Raw genomic sequence first — 26,072 nt, 5'->3', positions numbered from 1 at the left:
TTATGATTCCATGTCATACGTAATTGATAGACCGGAAAGCTTATCACCAGATATATATAAAGTACTTTGTCATCTCTAATTACTTTGCAATCGTCAATAACTAAAGTACTAAGCTTCTTACATTCTAAGAAAGGTCTGGCATAATCATTGCCATCAGCCAAAGTAAATGTAACATGTCTTAAACAACAGCTTGCTAACTCTGAAAGGTCTATAGTTTCAGGAAGTTCTACTTCCCATCCATATGAATAAAATGAAAGATCAAGACACTTCAAAGAATGAAGGGAAAATATTGAGCAAAAAAGTAGCGTATTACTTTCCTTATGACGAAGGTATGTGCCAACTTTGAATTTTTCAACCTTTTTTTTCTACCGCATAATTGATCATCTTGCTCAAAAGTTTAGAGGGAACATACTCGTGACGGTCAACTTCAATATTATGCAGGGCACTAGATTTTTCACCTTTTTTTGAAAACCTTATTCACAAACTTCTTGAAAACATCTTCTCTTTTAAAGTGTTCATGGCTAATGTTCAACGTATGAAGATGCTTCCAAAGATCCTTCCATCTTTTGGATAAGATACAAGTCTAAACAGCTTCTTGCGTAATAAAAAAACCATGATGTGTATAATAATGTCATCAGGCATGGTATTAATTATGTCAACTTCAATTTTATTATGCATTACTCTATTTATTTTAGGCCTTTGTCACTTCTAAAGCAAGAGATCAAAGACCTTAAAAATAGATCATTTAAAAAAGAGATGGGGGTGTAGACTCAAGTCTTAATATCACGTACATCTATCAAAAATAAGATTGCCTGCACATTTTGGTATGCAAGTATGAAAAATTATTTTTTATTCAAATGATTGGCAGCAAGTTAATAATGACATTTAATTAGAGACAAACCAATCAAGTGTGCTTAATTTTGAAAGTTAAATAGATAAATTATTGGTTAATGTTAAACTTTATTTACTTATTAACCGAACGTCAAATACAAGGATTACTCTGCCTTGGAATCAAAGGATTAAAATACAAAATGTTTTTCTATCTTTACAACCAGACAATTCTTTTTGTCCTAATCCTCCAATTCATCAAGTCAAAAAGATGTTGACTAAATTGGAGTTCAATGAGTAAGTGACAATTCGGATAGCAAGTGATTAAAGTTCATCAAACACAAAATAGAAATTTGTCAATAATGTGAAGTTTATATTCAAATCCAAGAACACACATGCGTTCTTTTACACAAAATAATAATATTCAATTCATTATAAAGTAACGAGTTTTTCTAATTACACCCTATATAATCCTGGTTACACTACCTGGTTACACTACAAAATGACAAAATTACCCTTGCATAAAATTTAATTTTCAAAAAGCCTCTTCCTTCTTTCTTGGTTACACTTCAAAACTCATCTTCCGCCTTTCCTTCTTCAAGCACATTTATCCCTTCTATGCAAGATTTCAAAGAAAATTCGAAGCAAATAAGGTTAGCAAGTTGTGTTCTTCGATCGATTATGTTTTTTTGTCATCGGTTACATAATTCTAAGATTTTTCTGGGTTCAATTTGTGTTTTTCTTGTTTCTGGATTCTACTGTAATTTAATCTTAAACTCATTTTAAGTATGTCATGTAAACTGAGTTTAAGTGTACATACTTAAACTCAGTTTAAGTAGGTTCATGTAAACTTAGTTTAAGTAGTTCGTGTAAACTGGGTTTAAGTGTACATACTAAAACTCAGTTTAATTAGGTTATGTAAACTAAGTTTACATGAACCTACTGAAACTGAATTTAAGTTAACCTCAACATGTAAATTGAAACTACATTGCAGTTGAACAAGAAGAAAAAAAAATTGAAACTAGCATTATTAAAAAAGAGGAACAAATTCACTTACTTCTATGAAATCGAGTATGGATGAAAAATGTTTTGATTCACTCTTTAATCTTCAAGAGAGATTGATTGAACATCAGGATTGTTTGATCATTTGTGGGTGAAAGAGAGTGACAATGAATGAAATCAGGGCTTTAAGAGAATTTATATAAAAGGGCAATTTTGGTGTTATAAAAAACTTTTAAGAAAATTTGGGTGTAATTAGAAATATATGGGGTGTGAATAGAAAAATTCTAAATTAACATTCTTAAATGTTTTGAATAAAGAATAAATTAATTATGTATTCTTTTTTTTGGGTAGAGTAGTATGTTTCTGTTGGTGTAAGTTGAAAAGATTTCAGTTAAGATGTCTCACTTAGAATTATAGAGGAAAAGAGAGACCATCTTACTACTTGGTATTAGAATTCTATTCAGGTTACAGGGTATTGCATGAATAATAGAGCGACTCTTTTTAGCCAGGATTTTTTTTAAGGACCAAGTTAGGCTTTCGAATTACCGTTTTCCTTAGGTCTCGGGTTTTATTTTAGTTTTGTACTTTCTTTTTGCGAGTTCAAATCTGGTCCCCCCCTGCTTGTACAATTTTCCCATTTTTTTAATAAAATTTTATGGGCATGGTGGCAGAGGATGGAGGTGATCTTGAGATGCCAAACTAGTTTGGATGTCTTGTCTCCTCCTGATGTTTTCCATTGCTTTTGATTCTGCAAATATATTTTTTATAAAAAAGTAGTTCCAAATAATAATTAACACACAACATAAGAATCTCTTATGTAAAAAAACTCATTCTCCACACAAATCTAGCCAATCGCATGACATATCTTAGTAGCAAGAAGAAAACTTCAAGTAATGCGTCAATATGAAAATTCATACCTTAAACAAAAGAACACTTAACAATTTAAGAGTGGTGAGAAATAATTGTACCAATCCTCACGAATCATACAATGCATGATCTTCAAATCGGGGTAAATTTTAGATTTTAATAATATCAATATTGAAAAATGACAAGAAATGTCCTAATCTTTTCCATCCTCAAGCATTGAAATGAGAAAATGAATTCAAATATTCATTTTTGAAAACTCATTTCCCAATCCTAATATAATAATTCAAAAATTTAAATTATCAAGCTTATAAATTTATAACAAGCTATTTCAAACATAAATTATCACACAAGAAGTATTAAAGTAAAGAAAAAAAAAATTACGCACTTGTCTAAACAAACAAACACTTGTCCTATAAGTGTCGGACATTAAGACACATCTAATTTTAAAGGTCTTTGACTTACAGGTCTTGATACTTTGGTGGTTTAAACTCCACCAAAACAATAAACCACACTAATCGTCTAAGAAAAACTATCTGACTTTGACAACAACCACGTGCAAGCGATCGTCGAAGTTGTACATCAGAATCACCATAATAATCAAACTATCAAGTCAAGACAGAATATTGAAAAGGCATGCCTGTTGTTGAAGTTGAATATCTCTGTATCAAAGAGGAGAAAGAAAAAGTGAGCTAGCAATAATAAAAAGAAAGAAAAATGTACTCCAAAGAAATGGTAGATTTGAAGGGGAAATTAGCATCCCATATGATTTTGGATTATACATAAAACTTCCTTGACCAAAATATCCAATCCCTTTCATTAAAGATAAAATATAATCAAACCAACATTTGTCATTTTATCACATAAAAATAAGGCAACTCTTCCTTCTTTATAATTTACATAATATACAAACACAATAAACATTTCTAAGTTCAATATTTAATGTTCTATTTGCCATTCGAAGAAAAAAAATATTACTCTAAATCAGGGTTGATTTTACTGGACAAGGAGAGGGTTGGCGTGAAAGTTTGGCAACTAGGTTAGGCTGTACCTTGGCATCCTGTGTTAAATAATATTCAAGATTGCTTTTCATTAAGTTAGTTCTCAATAATTTTACATTGTATTATATCAGCATTTTTCGGAGTATCTTTGTATTTTGTTTGCATAAGAGAAATTAAATATATAGAGATTAAAATCATAAAAACAATAGCTAAATTTTGTCACATATCTTAATTCAAAGAAATAATATTAATATTACCTTAAATGATTCTCTTTGTTGCATGTGGAGAGTCTTGAAGTAAATAGTTCATCACATCATCTAACATAGGTGGTCTGTCATAGTTGTACAGAAGTATTGTCAATGACTTCAAGTTGCGAAAACCAATGGGTTCTATATTGGGAAAATTTGGGATTTGAGAAAGACCCTGCACATATTAAGGGTTAATGCCCACACAATCACTAGTGAGTATTTGAAGTAGATAAATAAATGCTAATAATATAGATTTGATAAGACATAGGAGCACACTAATATAGTATTTCAAGTACCTCAAGACTCTTCCAATGAAGTTTCAATGAGCGTACATTATTGATCCTTTTCAACATGTTTATTAAGATCTCTGCAAGTTTTGGATTAGGTAGATACCACCAAACAGTGATGCTTGCATCTTCAATAAAATCCATGTTGTGGTCAAAGACTTCATGATGATTAATATAACCCTCAAAGTTACCCTTAAAACTGAATGACCTCACATATGGAGCAGATATCTGAACTCTTGAATGTTGATCCATAATTGTTAGACTAGAAAGTGTATCACCAGATATAACAAGCATTTTGTCATCTCTAATTACTTTGCAATCGTCGATGACTAAAGTACTAAGCTTCTTACATTTTTAGAAAGGCATAGCATAATCTTTGCCATCAGCCAAATTAAATGTAACATGTCTTAAACAACAGTTTGCTAACTCTGGAAGATCTATAGTTTCTGGAAGTTTTACTTCCCATCCATATGTATAAAATGAAAGGTCAAGACACTTCAAAGAATGAAGGGAGAATATTGAGCGAAAAAGTAGCGTATTACTTTCCTTATCAAGAAGGTAGGTGCCAACTTTGAATTTTTCCACCTCATGTTTTACAGCACAATTGATCATCTTGCTCAAAAGTTTAGATGGAACATACCCTTGATGGTCAACTTCAATATTACGCAAGGCACTAGATATTTCATCGTGTTTCAAAACCTTCGCACTAGATTTTTCACGGTGTTTCAAACCCTTATTCAAAATCTTCGCATTAGATTTTTCACGGCATTTCAAAACCTTATTCAAAATCTTCGCACTAGATTTTTCACGGTGTTTCAAAACCTTATTCAAAAACTTCTTGAAAAAATCTGCTCTTTTAAAGTGTACATGGCTAACATTCAAAGTAGGAAGATGTTTCCAAAGATCCTTCCATCTTTTGGATAAGATACAAGTCTGAACAGCTTCTTTTGTAATCAGAAAATCCATGATGTGTAAAATAATGCAATCAGGCATGGTACTAATTATGTCCACTTCTGTTTCATTATGCATTACTCTATTTATTTTAGGCTCTTTCTCCACAATATCTTCATGCAATGACATCTGATAAAAATAAACTTGTTTAAATATATTGATATAAGCTAACATAACAATCAAATTTTCGAAATATAATCCTTAAAAAATAACCAAAATGGTAATATATTATGAATCAAGCATCAAGAGAAATATACCTCCATATAACGCAAAAGGAAGATAAAATTAGAAATAAGAAAGAGCAAGATAGAGAAGGTTGTTTACATAAACTATTCTCTGAACTTTCTTTACAAAGGAAGGGAATCAATTCATGAGGGTGTGGAGTAAATGAATGGAATCACTTTCTTGTAAACTGGTACACAATATGATTTCCCTTACTTAATTTTACTATGATTTTCATTGCATTTATCTACAAATGAATTTTTCATTTTCATTTTTAAAGCAAGAGATCATAGATGGGGGTGTAGACTCAAGTCTATATCACCTATATCTATCATAAATAAGTTCAAAAAAGGGAGCCATTATAGTTTAACGAGAAAAAAATCTTGTAAAAACTCTATTCATCTTAGGCTTCTATTAATCAGGCATGGTACTGATTATGTCAACTTCAATTTTATGATGCTATTATTCTATTCATCTTAGGCTCTTTCTCAACAATATATTGGTGCAATGGTATCTTATAAAAATAAACTTATTTTGAATTGATCTGATAAAAATAAGGCTTAATTAATGATTTGGTCCATTAAGTTATTTGTTGGTTACATTTTGGTCCCATAAGTTATTAACGTTACAATTTGGTCTCTTAAGTTATTTGTTGGTTACATTTTGGTCCCATAAGTTATTAACGTTACAATTTGGTCCCTTAACGTACTTTTTGGTTTCGTTTTGGTCCCTTAACTTATTTTTTAGTTTCGTTTTGATCCCTTAACTCTAATAACATAAAGGACCAGAGTGGTTGACGGAGGAAGAGTTAAGGTAGCTAGACCAAAGCTTGAAATAAAGCTTCAATCTGAAAACCAATACCTTAAACAAAAGAAAACATCACAATTTAAGAGGAGTGATAGATAATTTTTTCAATCCTCACGAATTGAACAATACTTTATCTTCTAATCAAAGTAAAATTTAGATTTTAATAATCTCAATATTAAACCCTTCAAAAAATAATCTCAATTTTAAAAAACGCCATGAAACTACCCTAATCTTTCCCGATCAAAATATAATGATTATGAAAATCAATTATTAGGCTTATAAATTTATAAACAAGTTATATCAAACATAAACTACCTCACAACATAAGAATCTCTAATGAAAAAAAAAAAATCATTCTACACACAAATCTAATCAATTGGTTAACAAATCTTAGTAGAAAGACCAAATCTTCAAATAAAGCATCATTATGAACATTCATACCTTCAACAAAGATAACTTCACAATTAAAAAGAAGTGATGAATAACTGTTCCAATCTTCACGAATCGAGCAACGCCTGATCCTCAAATCAAAGTAAATTCAAGATTATAACAATGTCAATATTGAAAAACGGCAAGAAAATTAAGACAATCGAGTAAATATAAAATTACCACAACTCTTTCAGGATGAAAATCTCGATGACGGCGGATGATCTTAGAAGAAGGAAGAAAAGAAAGAGAAATTTCAAATATATATGTGGTCTCTAAACCTAGAAGAATATAAATATACAAATGGTGACTAATGTTTTTTATATTTATAAAAATGCCAAAACTTTTTTTATTTTACAAAAAAAGCCTAAAAATGAGTACAATGAGCTATCAAAATGGGCCAACATATGGGCCAAAGTGTTTTAGCTACCAATGAAGTAAGTTAGGCTGACCTTGTTATAATATGAATCCTGCTCTTTACCCAAACAGTTTTACTCACTCCCAAAGTAAAATACAAATATACCCCTACGCATGTTAACATGCGTTACGTAAGTTAACTTACGTTAGTTGCAATATTTACGCAACTTAAGTCACGCTACGTGACTTAAGTTGCGCTACGTGATGTTATTAACCCAGGCAGAACCTCATTCTGCCTCATTTTCATCAAACAACACACACACTTCTCAATAAACGTGTTCTTGAGTCCAGGATTTACACTAGCGTGAGTTAACTCACGCCCAGGATTTACACTAGCGTAACGCTAGCGTGAGTTAACTCACGCACAGGTTAACACTAGCGTGAGTTAACTCACGCTAGTTAGTGCATATAAAACCGCAATAAACAATTTTCAATTAGGCCTTCATTTTTTTTTTGGTTACATTTAAGACCTATATTCTAAATTAATTTATTAACTTTATTCTAAAATATTTTGTTTACATTATTCTAAATTATTTTCTTAACTTTATACTAAATTATTTTATTAACATTATTCTGAAATATTTTCTTAACATTATTGTAAATTAGTTTGTGCACATTAATCTAAATTAATTTATTAACTTTATTCTAAATTATTTTATTAACATTATTCCGAAATTATTTTGTTAACATTATTCTAAATTATTGATTCGATATTATTCTTTAAATAAATACAAATATAAATAAAAGCAAATGGACTAAATATAAATAAAAGCAAATGGACTAAATATAAATAAAAGTAAATATAACAATATCTTATTTTATTAATAATTCGTACATTACAACAATTGTCATACAATAATGTTGAACTTATTCACTAAATCTACTTATTTTCTCCTTTTTGGGGTAAAAAGTAATCAATCTTCGTGGGGTAAAATAGTGAGCAGCCTTCTTGGGGAAAATACATCATCAACCCTTGGTCTAAATTTAAATCTGGTTTTTTTTTTACCACAAGAAGTTCTTTTTACCCACGGTAAAAAGTTTCTGCGGTTAAAAAAGCAGATTTAAAATTATCCCAACGGTCGATCACTTCCCCAAGTCGGCTACTCACTATTTTTCCCGACGAATTTTGATCCCTTTTTACCCCAAAGAGAATATTGAAAAAAACAAAGAAAGAAGAGAATTAGAGGGAGAGAGTGGGAGGAGATAATGTGAGGAATATGGGAAGTATGTGAGGGTATTTATAGGTAGAAATGTGAACCTAGGTTGTATCTAACATAAATGTGGTCAAAAAAAACGTGTGAAAGTGGTAAAAAACGTGTAGATTGAATGTTGAATAGCTAACCAAAGTTGGAAAAACGTTTGTTCTTCACCGGCCAACTAGCGTGAGTTAACTTGCGCTAGTGCTAAGTGGTACGTGACTTAAGTCACGTTCATATTACACTAACGCATGTTGAGTCACGTAGCGTGACTTAACATGCGTACAAAATACACTAGTGCAAGTTAAGTTGCGTAGGGGCATTTTGGACTTTTACTTTAGGAATGAGCAGAACCGTTTGGGTAAAGAGCAGGTTCCTTATAATATCATGTTAAATGGGTTCAATAAGTATATGAGTTATACGTGTTGAGACTTTACTTTATGAGTGTTCACTTCCACAATGTAAAAATCATATTTAATACATATATAAAAAAAAAAAAAAAACATGCAAACCATTATTGTTTTACTCCAAACAAAATGACATAAGTACTATAACAAAAATCTAAAACAAATAAATCTTTGAAATAAATAAATAAAAAACAAAGCAACGTAATACAAAAAGATTATTAATAATAAACGCTTAGTTGAAGAAAATAAGAGGAGAAGGAGGAAGAAAATAATAACGAGGGAGAAATATTCCAATTTTTTTCTCACTCACTTCACAAACAAATCTACGTCATTGTCAAAAACACATAAATTTTTTGAGCTCTGCCTTATTAGTTAGGCATAGGCAGGTTCGTCTGGCAAATCATTCCAAGCCTAGAAAAAATTTCAAAACCTCAATTTGTGCATTCGAAGGCCTAAATTCATGTCCACTTGTTCTAATATACATTCCCACTAATTAACATCATCATTTAATTTTGTAAAGGCATCAATGTGAAAATATACATATAAATGATTTGAGAACTAACATATAAACAGACATATCAATTAAACATTTCTAAAACATATATTATTTAATTGATTCATGTTTAAACACACTGCCTAAAGATTTCTACTCTAGGACTCTACCTAAATACTTTCCTTGCTTAAGCACACTGCTTAAGACTTTCTTTTGCTCAATCCCCACTAATTGAGACTCCTAAGTGCTCAAGGCTTCACCAAGAGACTTATATGCTCAATCACGCAGGCGAGAGACTTTCTAAAGTGTTTGCCCCAACTGCAACCACGTTAAATTGTTATTACATTTTTTTTTCTAATCAATAAGTGTAAACTGAACAAGCGAATAGACTTCTTAGGATTTCTAAGATAAACATAAAAACAAAACCTAATTGATTTGCGCAATTAATTTTGACAGTGTAATGGCATAGTTGAATAACAAAGTCTTGTTACTTCTTCTTCAGGTCTTCAACTCCTTATATAGGCGTTGATTTGAGAGACGTTGGAGAAGAGTGTCAGCGCAAATAGATTCGTTGAGAAGCTTCAGTCACGAACTTTGAATCTCCTTTGCTGAAAGGGAATTATCCGTTTCTTTCCTCGTTCCTGATGCAGTGATAGAGGCATCTCACAGAATAAGACAAAAGTTTACATGGATTATGGGTCCCTCAGAATGACGTAGCCTAGTTAGCTTCTTTGTTGATGTCCTTCACAGAATATGTAGATGTTACTCCCCAGCTTCTGTGAGAATCTTGCATACTATGATGTTGACTTCTAATTGACCTTTCAGTAGATCTTCAACCATAGTCATATATGCTTCCCAATCTCTTTCTGATGCTCTTCATATGTTCCCTCTTCATGATAAGAGTTCCTGCACACTTTAACATATGTTAATAATCTAATTGTTCTTCAATACGTTGTTATCATCAAAACTCAAGAGAACTTGTATGAACCATTCTTGTTTCAACAATCTCCCTCCTTTGATGATGGCAAGCAAAAGTATTTTGAACAATTGTTGTTAATTTAATTAACAGTTAGACTTCAGGGTTTGATGTTTGCAAGCTCCCCCTGAGTCTGTGATAGTTCATTAAGGTATGGTTTGCAAGCTCCCCCTAAGTCCTATACCCAATTAATTAAATTCATTCTTAGTCACTTTTAAGTGCATTAGAATAAGTAATCAAATGTTTACTAGAACATTGTCAAGATGGAAGAATTTACGATCACACAGAGGTTTGCAAGCTCTGATTAAGATCAATCTGATACCTTATCAAACTCTGTTAAGTTTTATCAATTAAGCGCATATATATTTTTTTTAAAAAAATCTTGCATAAAAAAAAAGGTTCTTTAACTTCTGTGTTAGGCTCAGTGTTCAAAGAGGAGTGCTAGCAACACTCTCTTTTAGGCACTCTCTCTAGCACTCACTCTTTTATTGGGTGGTATCAATGTAGGACCTACACTTTGGAAATGGAACCCACATAAAGTGGTGGGACATACATTGATTTCACCCAATAAAAGAGTGAGTGTTAGAGAGAGTGTCCAAAAGAGAATGTTGCTAGCATTCCTCGTGTTCAAACATTTTACCCTTTTCTCCCCCTTTTGTCATCAACAAAAAATTGCATAAAAACAAGATATAAAATGAGATAGAAAAATATGCATGAAGTCATAACTGCTGAAGTGCAAAGTTAACGTTACAAACCGATCGCACATGATCAGAAGGTGACTACCGCACTGTTTAATGTGGTGGTTGTAAGGTGGTGGAATGTGTCAACATGATAACTGGAATGACCGGGAGGATGGAGGGGTGTACCTGCAGACACTTCTACGCTCAAGTTAGCAAGAGATCAGAATGACGGTCTCGAGAGAAGATAGATTCTCCCTTGGGGACTGCGAGGAGTCCCCGTTATATAGAGGTGGGTGTTTACAGAGCCGTAATAAGGCGCATGTGTGCTCGCCGATTACGAATTTGTAAGAACTGTAACTGTCGAGAAGAGATTCACGAGAATATGGGAAGAGACGTTACAGTTCATTTGAACTGGTCTCAGTTGCTCCGAGAACCCACCCTCGCGGAGAAGGGGTGTGTTGCGAGTAATGTATCCAAATGCGGAATTTGGGTTGAATTTGTATTGGGCCTAAGTAATTGAGCCTAAAGGTTTTAGTCGATCAAGTACAGTAGCCCCCCAAGTCATTTCTCTTGGTAAAGAGTAATGACTTTAAATGAGCGGGGAAACTGCTCCTAGAGGCCTTCTATGAAGATGTTGCCCCAAACTCAAGTAAACAAAGTTGTGCTTGTCCCAGTGGCGAAAACCTCTTGACATGCATGTGGTGGAGCTGGATTGCTCGCAAAGGGATGCCTCACAAATTCTATCATGATCGAGATAGATAGGTAGATAACATGAAAGTACCTCAGCACCTATCATATCCATGACTATGTCGACATTAGGGTGAATGGTGTCGTTCACAAGGATGTGCTCACTTGGATTCTGACTATGATCGTCAGAAGGCACAGAGCGAGCCTCTTAGTTAGTATAAGACGTGCTCGTCTCTAATGTGTCCGTTCGCTGCATTGGAAAGGCATAAAGATTCCCTCGTCAGAGAGTTGGTCGTTTGTCATTCAGTAATAAATGCGCATATCTCGAGGGCGAGACTGAGGGGACATGACCTTTGGTTCTTGGCTGCCATGTGTAAAGGTTAACAAAGTACTTGAGTACCTAGTGCTTTGAGTGTGTCTTGGTGCCTATTCCCAAGGTTCAATCATCACCGTTGATCTGATCCTGACGTTTGAGAATCTGGTGCGTCTGATCAAAGCCGTTAGATGTGCAAATATAAGTGATCTGGACCGTTGTTTTGTTCAATTATTGAAGGGTTTCATGTGAAGGACTGCATTAGAACGGGCTTGTTGTTTTCTGAAGAGTTGCGAAGGAAGTATAAATAGTTTCAAATGTTGTTCGGAAACACTTTCACTATATTCGTATTCCTACAACCCAGAAGTTCCAGAATCCCTCAACAGTTCTCAGTGCATTTTAGTCCTTCAACCTTTCAATTACGGACTCAGTTCCTCTTCACACATAACAGGTTCGTCTTTTCTCTAAATTTCTTGTTTATTCTCTGCATTTGGCTGTTTTAGTATTGTTTGAAAAACCGTAAAATTGGATGTTTTAGTTAGGGTTGCTCCGGTTACGGTGGTTTCCACCATTCATGAGTAGTTTTAGGACTTAGAGTCCCTGTCTGTTGCTTTTTATGGGGAGAAACCATCGATGATGGGTCACATCCATGTAGGGTTACGACTCGTTGTCACCGGGAGGGTGTCGCACCGCGGTGAGTGGTGGTTTCCTCTGTCTTTCTAGTCTTTCCCCTGGGTTGTTGATAGAGTGGGCCAGACCCGACCCAACAGGGTGACCTGAAAACCCAAGAGACTTGAAGACTATGTCCTTATCATAAATGGAGGATCCGATTAAGACCACTAGACTGTTTTGTTATTTCTCTAAGGGTTATAAGTTCATTAGTTGTTTTCTGTTTTGAGGGTTAGGCCTAATAGCTTTAGGGTTTAGGTCTTTAGCAACCCTAACTATAAATGATGTAAGTGTGCCTCTTGGCAGCTCCATGAATAATCTTATGCAGTTTTATGTTTTATATTTCCTTTGCATCCTTAGTTTAATAGTAGCTAGAGTAGAAAAGTTTATCATTGGTGCTTTCATTCTTGACCTCTCCATCCTAAAATGCCTCCCAAACCAACAAACCCTACCACCAAAGACCTGGAAGATGCTATCCAAGGAACACATCAACATATAGAGGACGCTCTTCAACACAACAACTAAACCCTTGTGTCATACCCCAATTTTGCAGTAGCCAAAAAAATTTCATTATTTCCTTTTGTTTTCTGAATTTTTACAACAAAAAAAAAGTAAACCTTTGACCAAAAGTCAACTTTTCTATAAAAAAAGTCAATAAATTTATTTTATTTTTTTTGCATCAAATGCATTTACATGAGTATCTTTCCCACATTCACATTTTTATTTATTTTTATTCATATTTTATTTTGTTACTTCATTCTCAAGAAAACTCAATTCCATCACACCCAAAATTCCAACTTTCTTTATTTTTCTATATGATTTACAATCACAAAAATCATAATTTTTGCACCAATTGTGTTTTCAATAGCACAAAATTCAAATTAAATCCAAAAAACACCAACTTTGACAAATTCACTCCAAATGCACATTTCACTCTCATTTGATTCATTCACCACAATTTGAGCATCTACAACCATCCTCGCACATAACAACTCATCATTTTCAAAAGATCAAAAACACTAAAAAACACAAGAAAAACCACCAAAAAGCATGAAACATAAACTCTTCATTGCTAAGAAAAGGTTGGAATTGGTTAGAACAATTCGGGGCTTAAACAAGGTGGGTTTCGGTATATTTATGTTACTTGAAGTGTTATGAAGTTTTTCCAATGTTTAGATTTGCTTAAAACGTTGTTTTTGGGTTTTTGATTTTTTATTTATTTGAAGTTGTTGTTTACGTTTCTCTCTGTACAAACTTCCATTATAAAATCTAAGCATAGATTCATGATCAGTGCAAAAAAATCTAGCAAGATTGTATATTCGTTTGTGAGTTTTAAGGTCCGTTTGAGTTTTTGAGTTTTGAATTGAAGTTGTTCATGGTCTGGTAGTGTTACTGCGTTTTTCATGAAGAAGGAGTTGACTTCCTTTTCTTCATTGACCGCGGGCCACACCCATTTTGTTTGCTTTTGCTTTTTTTTTGTTTGTTGAAGGGGACGGGCTTTGGGCCTTTTTCAGATTTGTTGATGCTATTTGCTCACTCCTTTTCAGATCTGAACCCCCCTCTGTGACATTTTTTTTTATTGTTTTTTCTCAAATAAGTGCTTATTTGAACATGTGAGTCAAATTTTTGCACTAACAGATGTGATCTTTTCATATCTTACTTTTCTTTTTTTGTTGGTTTCTTTTTATAAGTTTTTTTTAATTTATTCATTTGCTTTTTAACTTATGTAATTAAGTGATTATTTGAACAAGTGCTTATTTAAGAATTTGAGTCAAATTTTTGCACTAACAAAGATGATCTTTTTAGATCTTCTTTTCTTTTTGGTGGCTTATTTTTATAAGTCTTTTTATTTTATTTTATTCATTTGCATTTTAGCTTATGTAAATAAGTGATTATTTGAACAATAGCTTATTTAAGCTTATTGAGTCAAATCTTTGCATTAACAAAGGTGTTCTTCTTAGAGCACCTATTTTTTCTCTTAGGATGTTTATTTAATTATTTTATGCTCATTTATTTATTTATTCATTTGCTCCATTATTGTTGTGTTTTATTTGTTCATTTACTTATTTATTTTAAGTTTGGCATGCATATTTATTTACTTGTGTATTTATTGCATTCTCATTCATTCATTTTCATATTCATATTGCATTCTCTCATCTTCTACCCCTTCATTTTTCTTTTCATTTTTGGAATGTCTGGTGAAACACATATTTTATTTTTTATAATAAACATAGTGAAAAAAGTTCGATTTGACGTATGTCTTTTTGCACCCGGATAATTCCTTTCCCTGACGTATGTCTTGTGATCTTGGGCTATCCTCACTATTAATTCAAAAAATTTAATAATAAACATAGTGAAAAAGGTTCGATCTGACGTATGTCTTTTTTCACCTAGATAATTCCTGTCCCTGACCTATATCATGTGATCTTGGGTTATCCTCGCTATTAATTCAAGATTTTTAATAATAAACATAGTGAAAAAGGGTCGATCTGACGTATGTCTTTTTGCACCTGGATAATTCCTATCCCTGACGTATGTCTCGTGATCTTGGGTTATCCTCACTATTAATTCAAGATTTTTAATAATAAACATAGTGAAAAAGGTCGATCTGACATATGTCTGTTTGTACCCGGATAATTCCTATCCCTTACGTATGTCTTGTGATCTTGGGTTATCCTCACTATTAATTCAAGATTTTTAATAATAAACATAGTGAAAAAGGGTCGATCTAACGTATGTCTTTTTGCACCCGGATAATTCCTATCCTTGATGTATGTCTTGTGATTTTGGGTTATCCTCACTATTAATTCAAGGTCTTTTATAATAAACATAGTGAAAAAGAGGAGATCTAACGTATGTCTTTTTAGACATGGATAATTCCTATCACTGGCGTATGTCTTGTGATCTTGGGTTATCTTCATTATTAATTCATGATTTTTTTATAATAAACATAGTGAAAAAGGGTCGATCTGACATATGTCTTTTTGCATCCGGATAATTCCTATCCCTGACGTATGTCTTGTGATCTTGGGTTATCCTCACTATTAATTCAAGGTTTTTTATAATAAACATAGTGAAAAAGGGGAGATCAAACGTATGTCTTTTTGCACCCGGTTAGCTCCTATGCCTAACGTATGTCTCGTGATCTTGGGCTATCCTCACTATTTAACTTAAGGTATTTTTTTAATAAATATAGTCAAAAAGGGTCAATCTGACGTATGTCTTTTTGCACCCAGAGAATTCCTATCCATGTCCTATGTCTCGCGATCTTGGGTTATCCTCACTATTTAACTTAAGATATTTTCATAATAAAAAGAATGAAAAAGGGTCGATCTGACGTATGTCTTTTCGCACCTGGATAGTTCCTATCCCTGACGTATGTCTCGTGATCTTGGGATTGTCATCATTCTAAAAACCTTAAAATCAATTTAACACACTTAATTCCCTTTTTAAGAAAAAAATGGATAATTTTTTATCCAATCCTCCGACATATGCAAAGCTTAAGCCTCCTAATGCGAGCACACAAGCTTTTGTTGTATCGGTGGGATGCGACATAAACATTATTCGTTAATAACTTGTTTTCTCTAACCGGATATTGTTTTATGCATTCCTCTGACACATACACATGCTTAAGCCTCCTAATGCAAGCATACAAGCATTGTTGTATCAGCGGAATGTGACATAAGCATTATTTGCTAAAAACAACCTACGCGCAAATCTTTTTTACTAAGAACTACGTAGCTTTGAGTTTCTCATTGCACACGGGAATACGTAGGAGCGGGATCGCAACATTTCATCAAGCACCCCAAATAAAAAAAATTGTTTTCTTGTTTTAATAATGTAGAAGTAAGAAACCAGCACATAAGCAGATAACCTAAACCTGTGAGAGTAAGCGAACCTTCCCCCTAAATGGTTCCCGTTGAGTACAATGGATGCACGGATGCGAGGGGTGATAACACCTTCCTCTTGCATAACCAACTTCCAAACCCATCTCATGGTTCACAGACCATGTTCACCCAAGGTTTTATTGATATTTTCCTTTCCCTCTTTTGGGATAAATAAAGTTCGGTGGCGACTCTGTCATCGTTTTGAGTGTTTACACTCGTGGCCATATTTTATTTTTCGCACTGTGACACCATGACAACTGTTTTCATGCCGTAAATCAAAACGTGTTATCTCAACTTGGCCGCCTCTATATCCACCTTGACAACCAATAGAGAAATGAAGATTTTCGTTTCGCAACGTTATCCTTGCAACTCGCCGCCATCCTCAACCAAACATCTCAACCACAACACACCAAAGTTGTTTTATGTATTGTTATAAACCCTACTGCTCCCCCTGGCTATGAATCTGTGTTGTTAACTTCCGTACCCCCAACCCCATTTTTCAACCCTATCTCCTTACCCTAAACTCCTCCTCCCCACAAACAGTCGTCACCATCCCCTCTTCCATTTCTTCTACACCAGTCATGTAACACTCCTGACTTTAATCCAAGACATTACTTAAATATTATTTATTCTTTAGAAAATATGAGGCTAATTTTTTTTTTTTATATTTATAAATGAACTACTAAAAGAAAATAATAGGAAATATAACTTAAAACAAATTATTAAAATAAACTAACAGAAAAATATGCTTTAAAATTGATTATTGTCAAATGGAAGAAATCAACATCCGGATTTTGTAATGAGTTAATGCTAAAAATATGATACACTTCAAAATATTTTAAATTACAATTTAATTTTCTGAGAGCTTTTGCTTTGAAAAAAAATGATTTTCCTGAGAGAAAGGCTTGAGAACGAAAGTGTAGGGAGTGAAGGTGATTTTGATAAGTGATTTCAGAGATAACTTTTCAACTTCAGATGTTTTCGAAGGAATAAACTAGCAATTATGACACATGTGATGATTAATGACAATGGGAGGAGCGCGAGGTTACATTATTCAAAGCATTTCCTCGGTACCCAGCAGTTATTTAGCAAGTAAGATACACGTTAGACGAAACTTCCCCTTTTAATGTTACATAAGTGCGCCAAGTGTCAATAAAGTAACAAGATGACTTTTCCACTATTGTGACACGTCAGGGTTCATCCTATTTCCTTTTGAGACGTATGAGATTCTAAGTTAAGTATACATCGTATTTCATTAGACCATTTCATTGATTATTTAGTCTGAAGGAAGTTCTGAGTATGCTTTCAGATTTCGAGTCTCATTATGTCTTAACTGATGGTTAGTAACTCAATAACCTTGTCATACCTTTAATAAAGTTCTCAGCATGTTTATTCTTTATCAGTTCTACCTACACATTCACTCGAGCTTATTTGATACTCTTTATCAAACCTTTTTGGTTATAGGAAGACATGTATATCTATGTGTATATTCTTCAACTGAAAGGCTTCAGATATACATACATGTACACTATGTATGTCTTGATTTTACCAGAGTATTCATGGAGGAATGTACTGGGAAAATTGTGACAGGCATTAATTCAGATAGATTGAGATGTTTGAATATAACTTGTATATCAAAACATATGATCTTAAGGTAAACTTGATTGGTTTCTTCAAACTTGTTCCCAATTCTATTATAATTACTCAAAAATTCAATTATCAGTCTTATAACACGACCAATATTAGAACAGGTGGAACCTTTGGAGAAGGTCTTGAATGTCGAGGGCAGTAGCACTCTCTTCTCCTGCGTGTTCGGCTCCGGTGGCGCAAATTGTGGGGGTGAACACAGGTGAGATTTGTCCTAACCTCCGTAAGGATATTAATTTGGTTCGGCATGTGTTGGAACACGAAGATGAGAACAGTGCACCTTTTACTCCCGTTTGACAAAAAAGCAACACAAGACTCTTAGTAGGTTGGCTTAAAATACATGTTCAAAGGGTGATCATCCATCCACTTCTCAATGATTTTTTTTTTGAAATATTAGAGGTATCAGAAATTTGAAATCCTAAATTGGACTTCATGATTTTTATCGAAATCATAGACCGGAGATTATGTTTATTACTGAACCTAAGGTACCTTTTCCGCATCTTAACTACTTGGTTGTAATTCTATTCAAGTTACGGGGTATTGTATGAATAATAGAGTGACTCCTTTCAACCATGATTTTTTTAGGGACCGGGTTGGGCTTTTGAATTACCGTTTTCCTTATGTCTCGGGTTTTATTTTAGTTTTCTGATTTCTTTTTGCGTCTTCAGGTCTAGACCCCCCTGCTTGTACAATTATCTCATTTTTTAAAAGAATTTTATGAGCATGGTGGCAGAGGATTCCTGATGTTTTCCATTGCTTTTGATTCCGCAAATTTAAAAAAAAAAAAACAGTTATTTCAAACAATAACTAAAACATAACATAAGAATCTCTTATTAAAAAAGTCTAGGCAATCGCATGACAACTCTTAGTAGCAAGACGAAAACTTCAAGTAATGGCTTCAATATAAAAATTCATACCTTAAACAAACGAACACTTCACAATTTAAGAGTGGTGAGAAATAATTGTACCAATCCTCACAAATCAAACAAGGCATGGTCTTCAAATCAAGGTAAATTTTAGATTTTAATAATATCAATATTGAAAAATGACAAAAAATGCCCTAATCTTTTCCATCCTCAAGCATTGAAATGAGTTTCTCATAATTAGTCACAGAATGAATTCAAATATTCATTTTTGAAAACTCATTTCCCAATCCTAATATAATAATTCAAAAATTTAAATTATCAAGCTTATAAATTTATAACAAGCTATTTCAAACATAAATTATCACACAAGAAGTACTAAAGTAAAGAAAAAATAATTACGCACTTGTCTAAACAAACAAACACTTGTCTATGAGTGTCGGACATTAAGACACTTCTAATTTTAAAGATGTCTTTGATTTACAAGTCTTGATACTTTGGTGGTTTAAACTCCACCAAAACAATAAACCCCACTAATCGTCTAAGAAAAACTATCTGACTTTGACAACAACCATGTGCAAGCGATCGTCGAAGTTGTACATCAGAATCACCAAAATAACCAAACTATCAAGTCAAGACAGAATATTGAAAAGGCATGCCTGTTGTTGAAGTTGAATATCTCTGTATCAAAGAGGAGAAAGAAAAAGTGAGCTAGCAATAATAAAAAAGAAAGAAAAATGTACTCCAAAGAAATGGTAGATTTGAAGGGGAAATTAGCATCCCATATGATTTTGGATTATACATAAAACTTCCTTGACCAAAATATCCAATCCCTTTCATTAAAGATAAAATATAATCAAACCAACATTTACCATTTTATCATTTAAAAAATAAGGAAATTCTTCCTTCTTTATAACTTACATAATGTACAAACACAATAAACATTTCCAAGTTCAATATTTAGTGTTCTGTGTGAACCTCAACGAGTTGATACATTCATTCTCTTTCTCGCATATATTATATCTATTTGGCATTCGAAGAAAAAAAATATTACTCTAAATCAGGGTGGATGTTACTGGACACGGACAAGGTTAGGGTTGGCGTGAAAGTTTGGCAACTAGGTTAGGCTGTAACTTGGCATCCTGCGTTAAAGAATATTCAAGATTGGTTTTCATTAAGTCAGTTCTCAATAATTTTGCATTGTATTATATATATTAGCATTTTTCAGAGTATCTTTGTATTGCTAGGGGCCTGGTGTAGTCTCATTATAGCGTGTAGCACTCCTTTGTGGAGATATTCTTGGGTGGTCACAGTCCAAGAAATTGGATTTGGTCACTCTCTCTCTCTCTCTTATGTTTTTCTTCTTCTTTCACACTTTCCATTTCCTCTCTCTCCTCTCTTTAAATGTGATGAAGTGTTAGTTATTGGTTGGTTGTGACCATGTGGTCATGTGACCAACTAAGAATTACTCCTCCTTTGTGCAAGCTTGGTTTCGTTAGAAGAAAATATTTATTTTGTTTGCATAAGAGAAATTAAATATATAGAGATTAAAATCATAAAAACAATAGCTAAATTTTGTCACATATATTAATACAAAGAAATAATACTAATATTACCTTAAATAGTTCTCTTTGCTGCATGTGAGAGTCTTGAAGTAAATAGTTCATCACATCATCTAACATAGGTGGCCTGTCATTGCTGTACAGTACTGTCAATGACTTCAAATTGCGAAAACCAATGGGTTCTATATTGGGAAAATTGGGGAGTTGAGAAAGACCCTGCACATATTAAGGGTTAAGGCCCACACAATCATTAGTGAGTATTTGAAGTAAATAATAAATGCTAATATTATAGATTTTATAAGACATAGGAGCACACTAACTTCAAATACCTCAAGACTAGTCTTCCAATAAAGTTTCAATGAGTGTACATTATTGATCTTTTCAACATGTTTTTGAAGATCTCTACAAGTTTTGGATTAGGTTGATCCCACAAAACAATGATGCTTGCATCTTCAATAAAATCCATGTTGTTCTCAAAGACTTGATGATTGATATAACCCTCAAAACAACCCATAAAATTGAATGACCTCACATATGGAGCGGATATCTGAACTTTTAAATGTTTAAGATCCCAGAAGTTATACGTAATTGTTAGACTAGAAAGTGTATCACCAGATATAACAAGTATTTTGTCATCTCCAATTACTTTGCAATCGTCGATGACTAAAGTACTAAGCTTCTTACATTTTAAGAAAGGTGTAGCATAATCTTTGCCATCAGCCAAAGTAAATGTAACATGTCTTAAACAACAGTTTGCTAACTTTGGAAGGTCTATAGTTTCTGGAAGTTTTACTTCGCATCCACATCTATAAAATGAAAGGTCAAGGCACTTCAAAGAATGAAGGGAGAATATTGAGCGAAAAAGTAGCATATTACTTTCCTTATCACGAAGGTAGGTGCCAACTTTAAATTTTTCCACCTTATGATTTACAGCACAATTGATCATCTTGCTCAAAAATTTAGATGGAACATACTGTAACAGCCCGATTTTCGCTAGTTTTTATTTTAATTATTTATTTGTGTTTGTTATATGTGCTCTTATGTGATTATTTGCATCTGTGTGTATTTTTGGTTGGGATTCGTAGAATTCGGTGTTAGAAGGGTATTTTAGTCATTTTGGACTTAGGGGTAGTTTGGTCATTTTGAGAGTAGGGGTAATTTTGTAATTTTGAACGAGGATTATTTTTAATGTTTAGTAGGAGTATTATTTTACCAAGTTACTAGAGAGGGTGTAGTAATTATTTTAATTACCATTAAGTGACCGTTAGTGTTATAATTTACCATTAAGTGAGTAGTGACATTTGGGTGTTAGAATAGAAATGGGTTAGGCCCATTAAGGTTTAAGAGATAAGCCCAATTGAGTAGAGCTAGTATATAAACTCTAGTTGTTGGTGAAACTAGGTTTTACAAACATTTTATCATTTCATTTCATTTGAGAAGAGATAGAGATAGAGAGAAGAAAGGGTTTGAAGAGATTGAAGAGGAAGGCTAGAGCTAGAAGAGGGATTCATCATCTAGGAGCTAAATTGAGGCTTGGGTTAGAGAATCTTGGTGCTAGAGGTAAGAGGGTTAGATTTCAACCATAATTCATATCTTTTTCTCTTTACCCATTTTGTTAAATTGATGAATTGAATCTAATTGTTGTAAAATTCGTGCATAATTGTTGTTGTTATGTTTGAGAACATGATTTATATGATAATTGCATGTTAGTATGTGAATTAACATGTTTAAATGCATAGTTGTTGGTGCTTTGTGTTCTTGAGCAAGTTTGATGAGAAATGAAGTTGTGATAATGAATTGTGCATGAATTTGTGTTCATTAGTTGTTGTTATTGATTTGAAACACGTTGTTGTTGGATTGGCGCCTTGGGTATTAAGATTGATGATTGGATGAAGAGATTTTGGGTTGTTGTTGAAAGTTGAGGAAGTGATGATATTTTGGTGAATTTTGTTATGTTGATGAATTTGATGTGTTGATGTGTTAATCTCAAAACTTATGCAAGTTTAAGTGTTTTGAAGTGTATGTGACCTATGAACATCTTGAGATTGAGTTTTGGGGTTGGGATGATCAAAATTGGGATTTTGGGGTAAAAAAGGGTTGGAACCGTCACATTTTGAACTGCTGTGAAGCCCAGAATCGGCCACCGATTTGCCAAAATCGGCCACCGATTTCTGGGTTGATTTTCCAGTTTTGACTCGGGAAAAATCGGCCACCGATTTTCCAAAATCGGCCACCGATTTTGTCAAGCAAATCTGGGAAATATTCACGTTTTTCACCATTTTTCGTTTTGAATTGGCTTTTGGTGTAAACATGAAAGTTGTAGATAATTTTGTTAGCTTTCCAATGGCTTTGGTTTGACTTGAAAATGATTTTTGGTTTTTGAGTTATGATGAAAATACTCCAAGGAGGTCTTAGAGACATTTTACGAAAAATCCGCATAACTATTTCTAAGTCGACCCAAACCTTATGGATTGCTTCTAAACTTCGAAACTTGAGTTTTATGAGTTCAATAAAGGTGTTTAATGGTATTTAAACTATGATGTGGTGAATCTAACTTGTTTTGATTTGAAGATGGAAAATTTTGTGAAAAGTGATAAAGGGAGACGAACTTTGTGATTTTTATGAATTCATCGTTTTTGGCCGATGAAATGCTTATGTAATCTCTACTGCACATATGTGTGACTTGGAAGGATACATGGCATAGGCTATTGAACTCGTTTACTTGGTTTTGGCTTAGGTGCTCAATTATTTTCAATATTGTGATTTATGAGACGAACTTGATTGAAAATGATCATTGAGGGCCAATTGCTTATGAACCCTCTATGATTAGATTGATATGATTATGAGATGATGTATGAATGGTTGTTAAGTGATGAATATGATGTTTGTGATCATATGTTGTGATTGTTCTTTTATTTGGAATGTAAGGAACTATGTGGAGATATGAACTATATGATATAGTTGGATGATGATTATAGCCGTTGATTATAGCTGTTGAATTGTTGTGAACATATGCATAGTGAATTGAGTCATATGTTCATGCATCATATGTCGTGTCGGATGTTATATCCATATTGCCGTTGACTATAGCCGTTGATAATGATGTTTTTGTTGCATCATGGGTGACGACCTTGAGGAGAATTGGTACCACATGCATCTAGATGAGTCTAGAGTCATTGCATACTTGTTGGTGAATTGAAATACATTTGAGTTGCGAATGATGATTGAATTTGTTAATTGTTGATTAAGATGGTTGATCTTGTGATGTGTGTATGATACACTTGTGGATATGAATTTGAGATGTTGATATTGAATGATGTGAATGTTAAGAATACTTGTGAATACGTGTGTAGTTTGTTATTCATCGTTCTTAAATGTATCTTTCATTCTCAAAGTTTCTTGTTAATTTTAAGTGGATTATGATGATGTAATGCTAACCCTCAGTGGTTTACCACCTACCTTTCCGTATGGACGGGTAGATGGAGTGCAGGATGCTTAGTTGTTGCTTGTTGATGCCGAGGAGTGGAGTTCCTCTTTTTCATGCAAGTGTCTAGATTAGGGCTCTGATCTAGGATAGTTCTTGCATGTTGGTTTTTATTTTTGGACCGTGTATTTTGGAGTTGAGATGTTATTTGTTATTTGAGATTTGGATGATACATTTGTATTTAGTTTGGAGATCCATAGATTGTTTATGAATTATATATTATTCCGCTGCTATGTGATGTGACATGATCTTTATGCATGTATGTATTGTGGTTTATTCGAAGACGTAGCATCTATTTCTAGAATATGGTTGTGTATTCGCGCGTTTTACCGCTTAATAGAAATAGGGTGTTACAAGTTGGTATCAGAGTCGTGGTCAGGCTTGTCCAGACTAGTAGACTAGTGTTTGTTGATTTACCCTGTTAGTATGCGAATGGTAATGAGTTACCTTCGGTACTTGTTCTTGTGTTGTTGTGCTGTTGTTCTTATCTGTTGGTTGGTTTTGTGTAGAAGTGAGATGGCTGGTGGTAGAGATGATGCGGCAATTGCGCAGGCTTTGGCTTCGATGGCTCAGGTGTTGGCTCAGGCTAATGAGCAGGCGGCGGTTGGTCATCGTGATCCTGGTGAGGCTGAGGAGCGAAGGTTGGATCGTTTCTTGCGAAACAGTCCGCCGACGTTCAAGGGTAGATATGACCCGGATGGAGCTCAGAGTTGGGTGCAGGCCATGGAGAGGATCTTCCGTGCTATGGTGACTAGTGAGGACCAGAAGGTCAGGTTGGCTACTCATATGCTTGCAGAGGAGGATGAGTATTGGTGGACCAATGCTAAGGGAAGGCTTGAGGCTGGTGGAACTGTGACTTGGGCTAGGTTCAAGACTGAGTTTTTGAGGAAGTACTTTCCTGAGGATTTGAGGACTAAAAAGGAAGTTGAGTTCTTGAACTTGAAGCAAGAGAACCGTTCAGTGGCTGAGTATGCAGCAAAGTTTGAGGAGCTTTCGAGGTTTTGTCCGTACATCAATGCGGAGGATGCTATGGTCTCTAAGTGTGTGAAGTTCGAGAGCGGTTTGAGGCCCGATATCTATCAGTACATGTGTATTCAGGAGATCCGAGACTTTGATACTTTGGTGCATAAGTGTCGCATGTTTGATGAAGCTGGAAAGGTCAAGGTGAATCATTATAAGGCGATGAATGAGAAGAAAGGAAAGAGTCATGGATTTGGGAAGCCGTACAACAAGGACAAAGGAAAGAAGAGGGAATCTGGTGGAGGCTCTAAGCCGAATGTTGCTGATGTGAGATGCTACAAGTGTGGAATCTTGGGTCATTACTCTAGTGATTGTCGCAAGGGTGATAGTTGCTACAAGTGTGGACAGAAGGGTCACAAGGCATTTGAGTGCAAGAAGGATATTACTTGTTTCAACTGTGGTGAAGAGGGTCATCTTAGTACTAAGTGTACCAACCCGAAGAAGGCGGCGGGGAAGGTGTTTGCATTGAATGCGGAAGAGGTGGAGCATCCGGATAATCTCATCCGAGGTATGTGTTTTATCAATAGTACTCCTTTGATTGCAATTATTGATACTGGTGCTACTCATTCTTTTATTGCGGCTAGTTGTGTTGAGCGTTTGGGTTTGGTTGTGACTCCGTTGTCGCGAGGGATGGTTATCGATACCCCGGCTAGTGGTTCGGTGACTACTTCCTTAGTATGTGCTAAGTGTCCTGTTAGTTTTGGTAACGTGGATTTTGAGTTGGATCTTGTGTGTCTTCCATTGAAGCATATGGACGTAATTTTCGGTATGGATTGGATGTTGACTTTTGGTGTTAACATTAATTGTTTGACCAAGAGTGTAACGTTTTCTAAGCCGGTGGCTGAGGAAGGTGGGAAGTTCTTGACCGCGGAGCAAGTGAAGAAGTCCTTGGATGGTGAGGCTAGTGTGTTCATGATGTTTGCTTCCTTGAAGGAAAGTAGTGAGAAAGGAGTTGGTGATTTGCCGGTAGTGCAAGAGTTTCCAGAAGTTTTTCCGGACGACATTACCGAATTACCGCCGGAGAGGGAAGTTGAGTTTGCAATTGATTTGGTTCCGGTAACGAGTCCTATCTCGATTGCACCTTATCGGATGTCTGCATCAGAGTTGGGTGAATTGAAGAAGCAATTGGAAGAGT

The 26,072-nt window shown here is 34.2% G+C and overlaps 2 protein-coding genes and 1 long non-coding RNA gene across 3 annotated transcripts; 1 reads left to right on the top strand and 2 right to left on the bottom strand.

The window, feature by feature from the left end:
- Nucleotides 1-3,953: 3,953 nt before the first annotated feature.
- Nucleotides 3,954-4,524, bottom strand: LOC146938333 (uncharacterized). The gene is made up of 2 exons (XM_085749618.1): nucleotides 4,240-4,524; nucleotides 3,954-4,118 (listed from the first exon to the last, which is right to left on the bottom strand). Exons 1-2 carry the CDS (start codon nucleotides 4,522-4,524, stop codon nucleotides 3,954-3,956), a joined length of 450 nt encoding a protein of 149 aa, XP_085605744.1.
- A 60-nt stretch (nucleotides 4,525-4,584) lies between these two features.
- On the bottom strand, nucleotides 4,585-21,379 carry LOC146938332 (uncharacterized). Its single transcript, XM_085749616.1, has 3 exons — nucleotides 20,840-21,379; nucleotides 20,488-20,649; nucleotides 4,585-5,310 (listed from the first exon to the last, which is right to left on the bottom strand). The coding sequence occupies exons 1-3, from the start codon at nucleotides 21,377-21,379 to the stop codon at nucleotides 4,585-4,587; spliced, it is 1,428 nt and encodes a 475-aa protein (XP_085605742.1).
- A 46-nt stretch (nucleotides 21,380-21,425) lies between these two features.
- LOC146938331 (uncharacterized) lies at nucleotides 21,426-24,150 on the top strand. Its single transcript, XR_015033363.1, has 2 exons — nucleotides 21,426-21,993; nucleotides 23,913-24,150. It is a non-coding gene; the product is annotated as an uncharacterized LOC146938331 (long non-coding RNA).
- The last annotated feature ends 1,922 nt before the right edge of the window (nucleotides 24,151-26,072 follow it).

Source organism: Medicago sativa, chromosome 3 (genome assembly GCF_051527215.1).
Source record: "Medicago sativa cultivar Bolivia chromosome 3, Bolivia_mono, whole genome shotgun sequence".
Classification (NCBI taxonomy): domain Eukaryota; kingdom Viridiplantae; phylum Streptophyta; class Magnoliopsida; order Fabales; family Fabaceae; genus Medicago; species Medicago sativa.
Note: the sequence above shows the minus strand (reverse complement) of the source record. Positions and strands in the feature narration are given on the sequence as shown.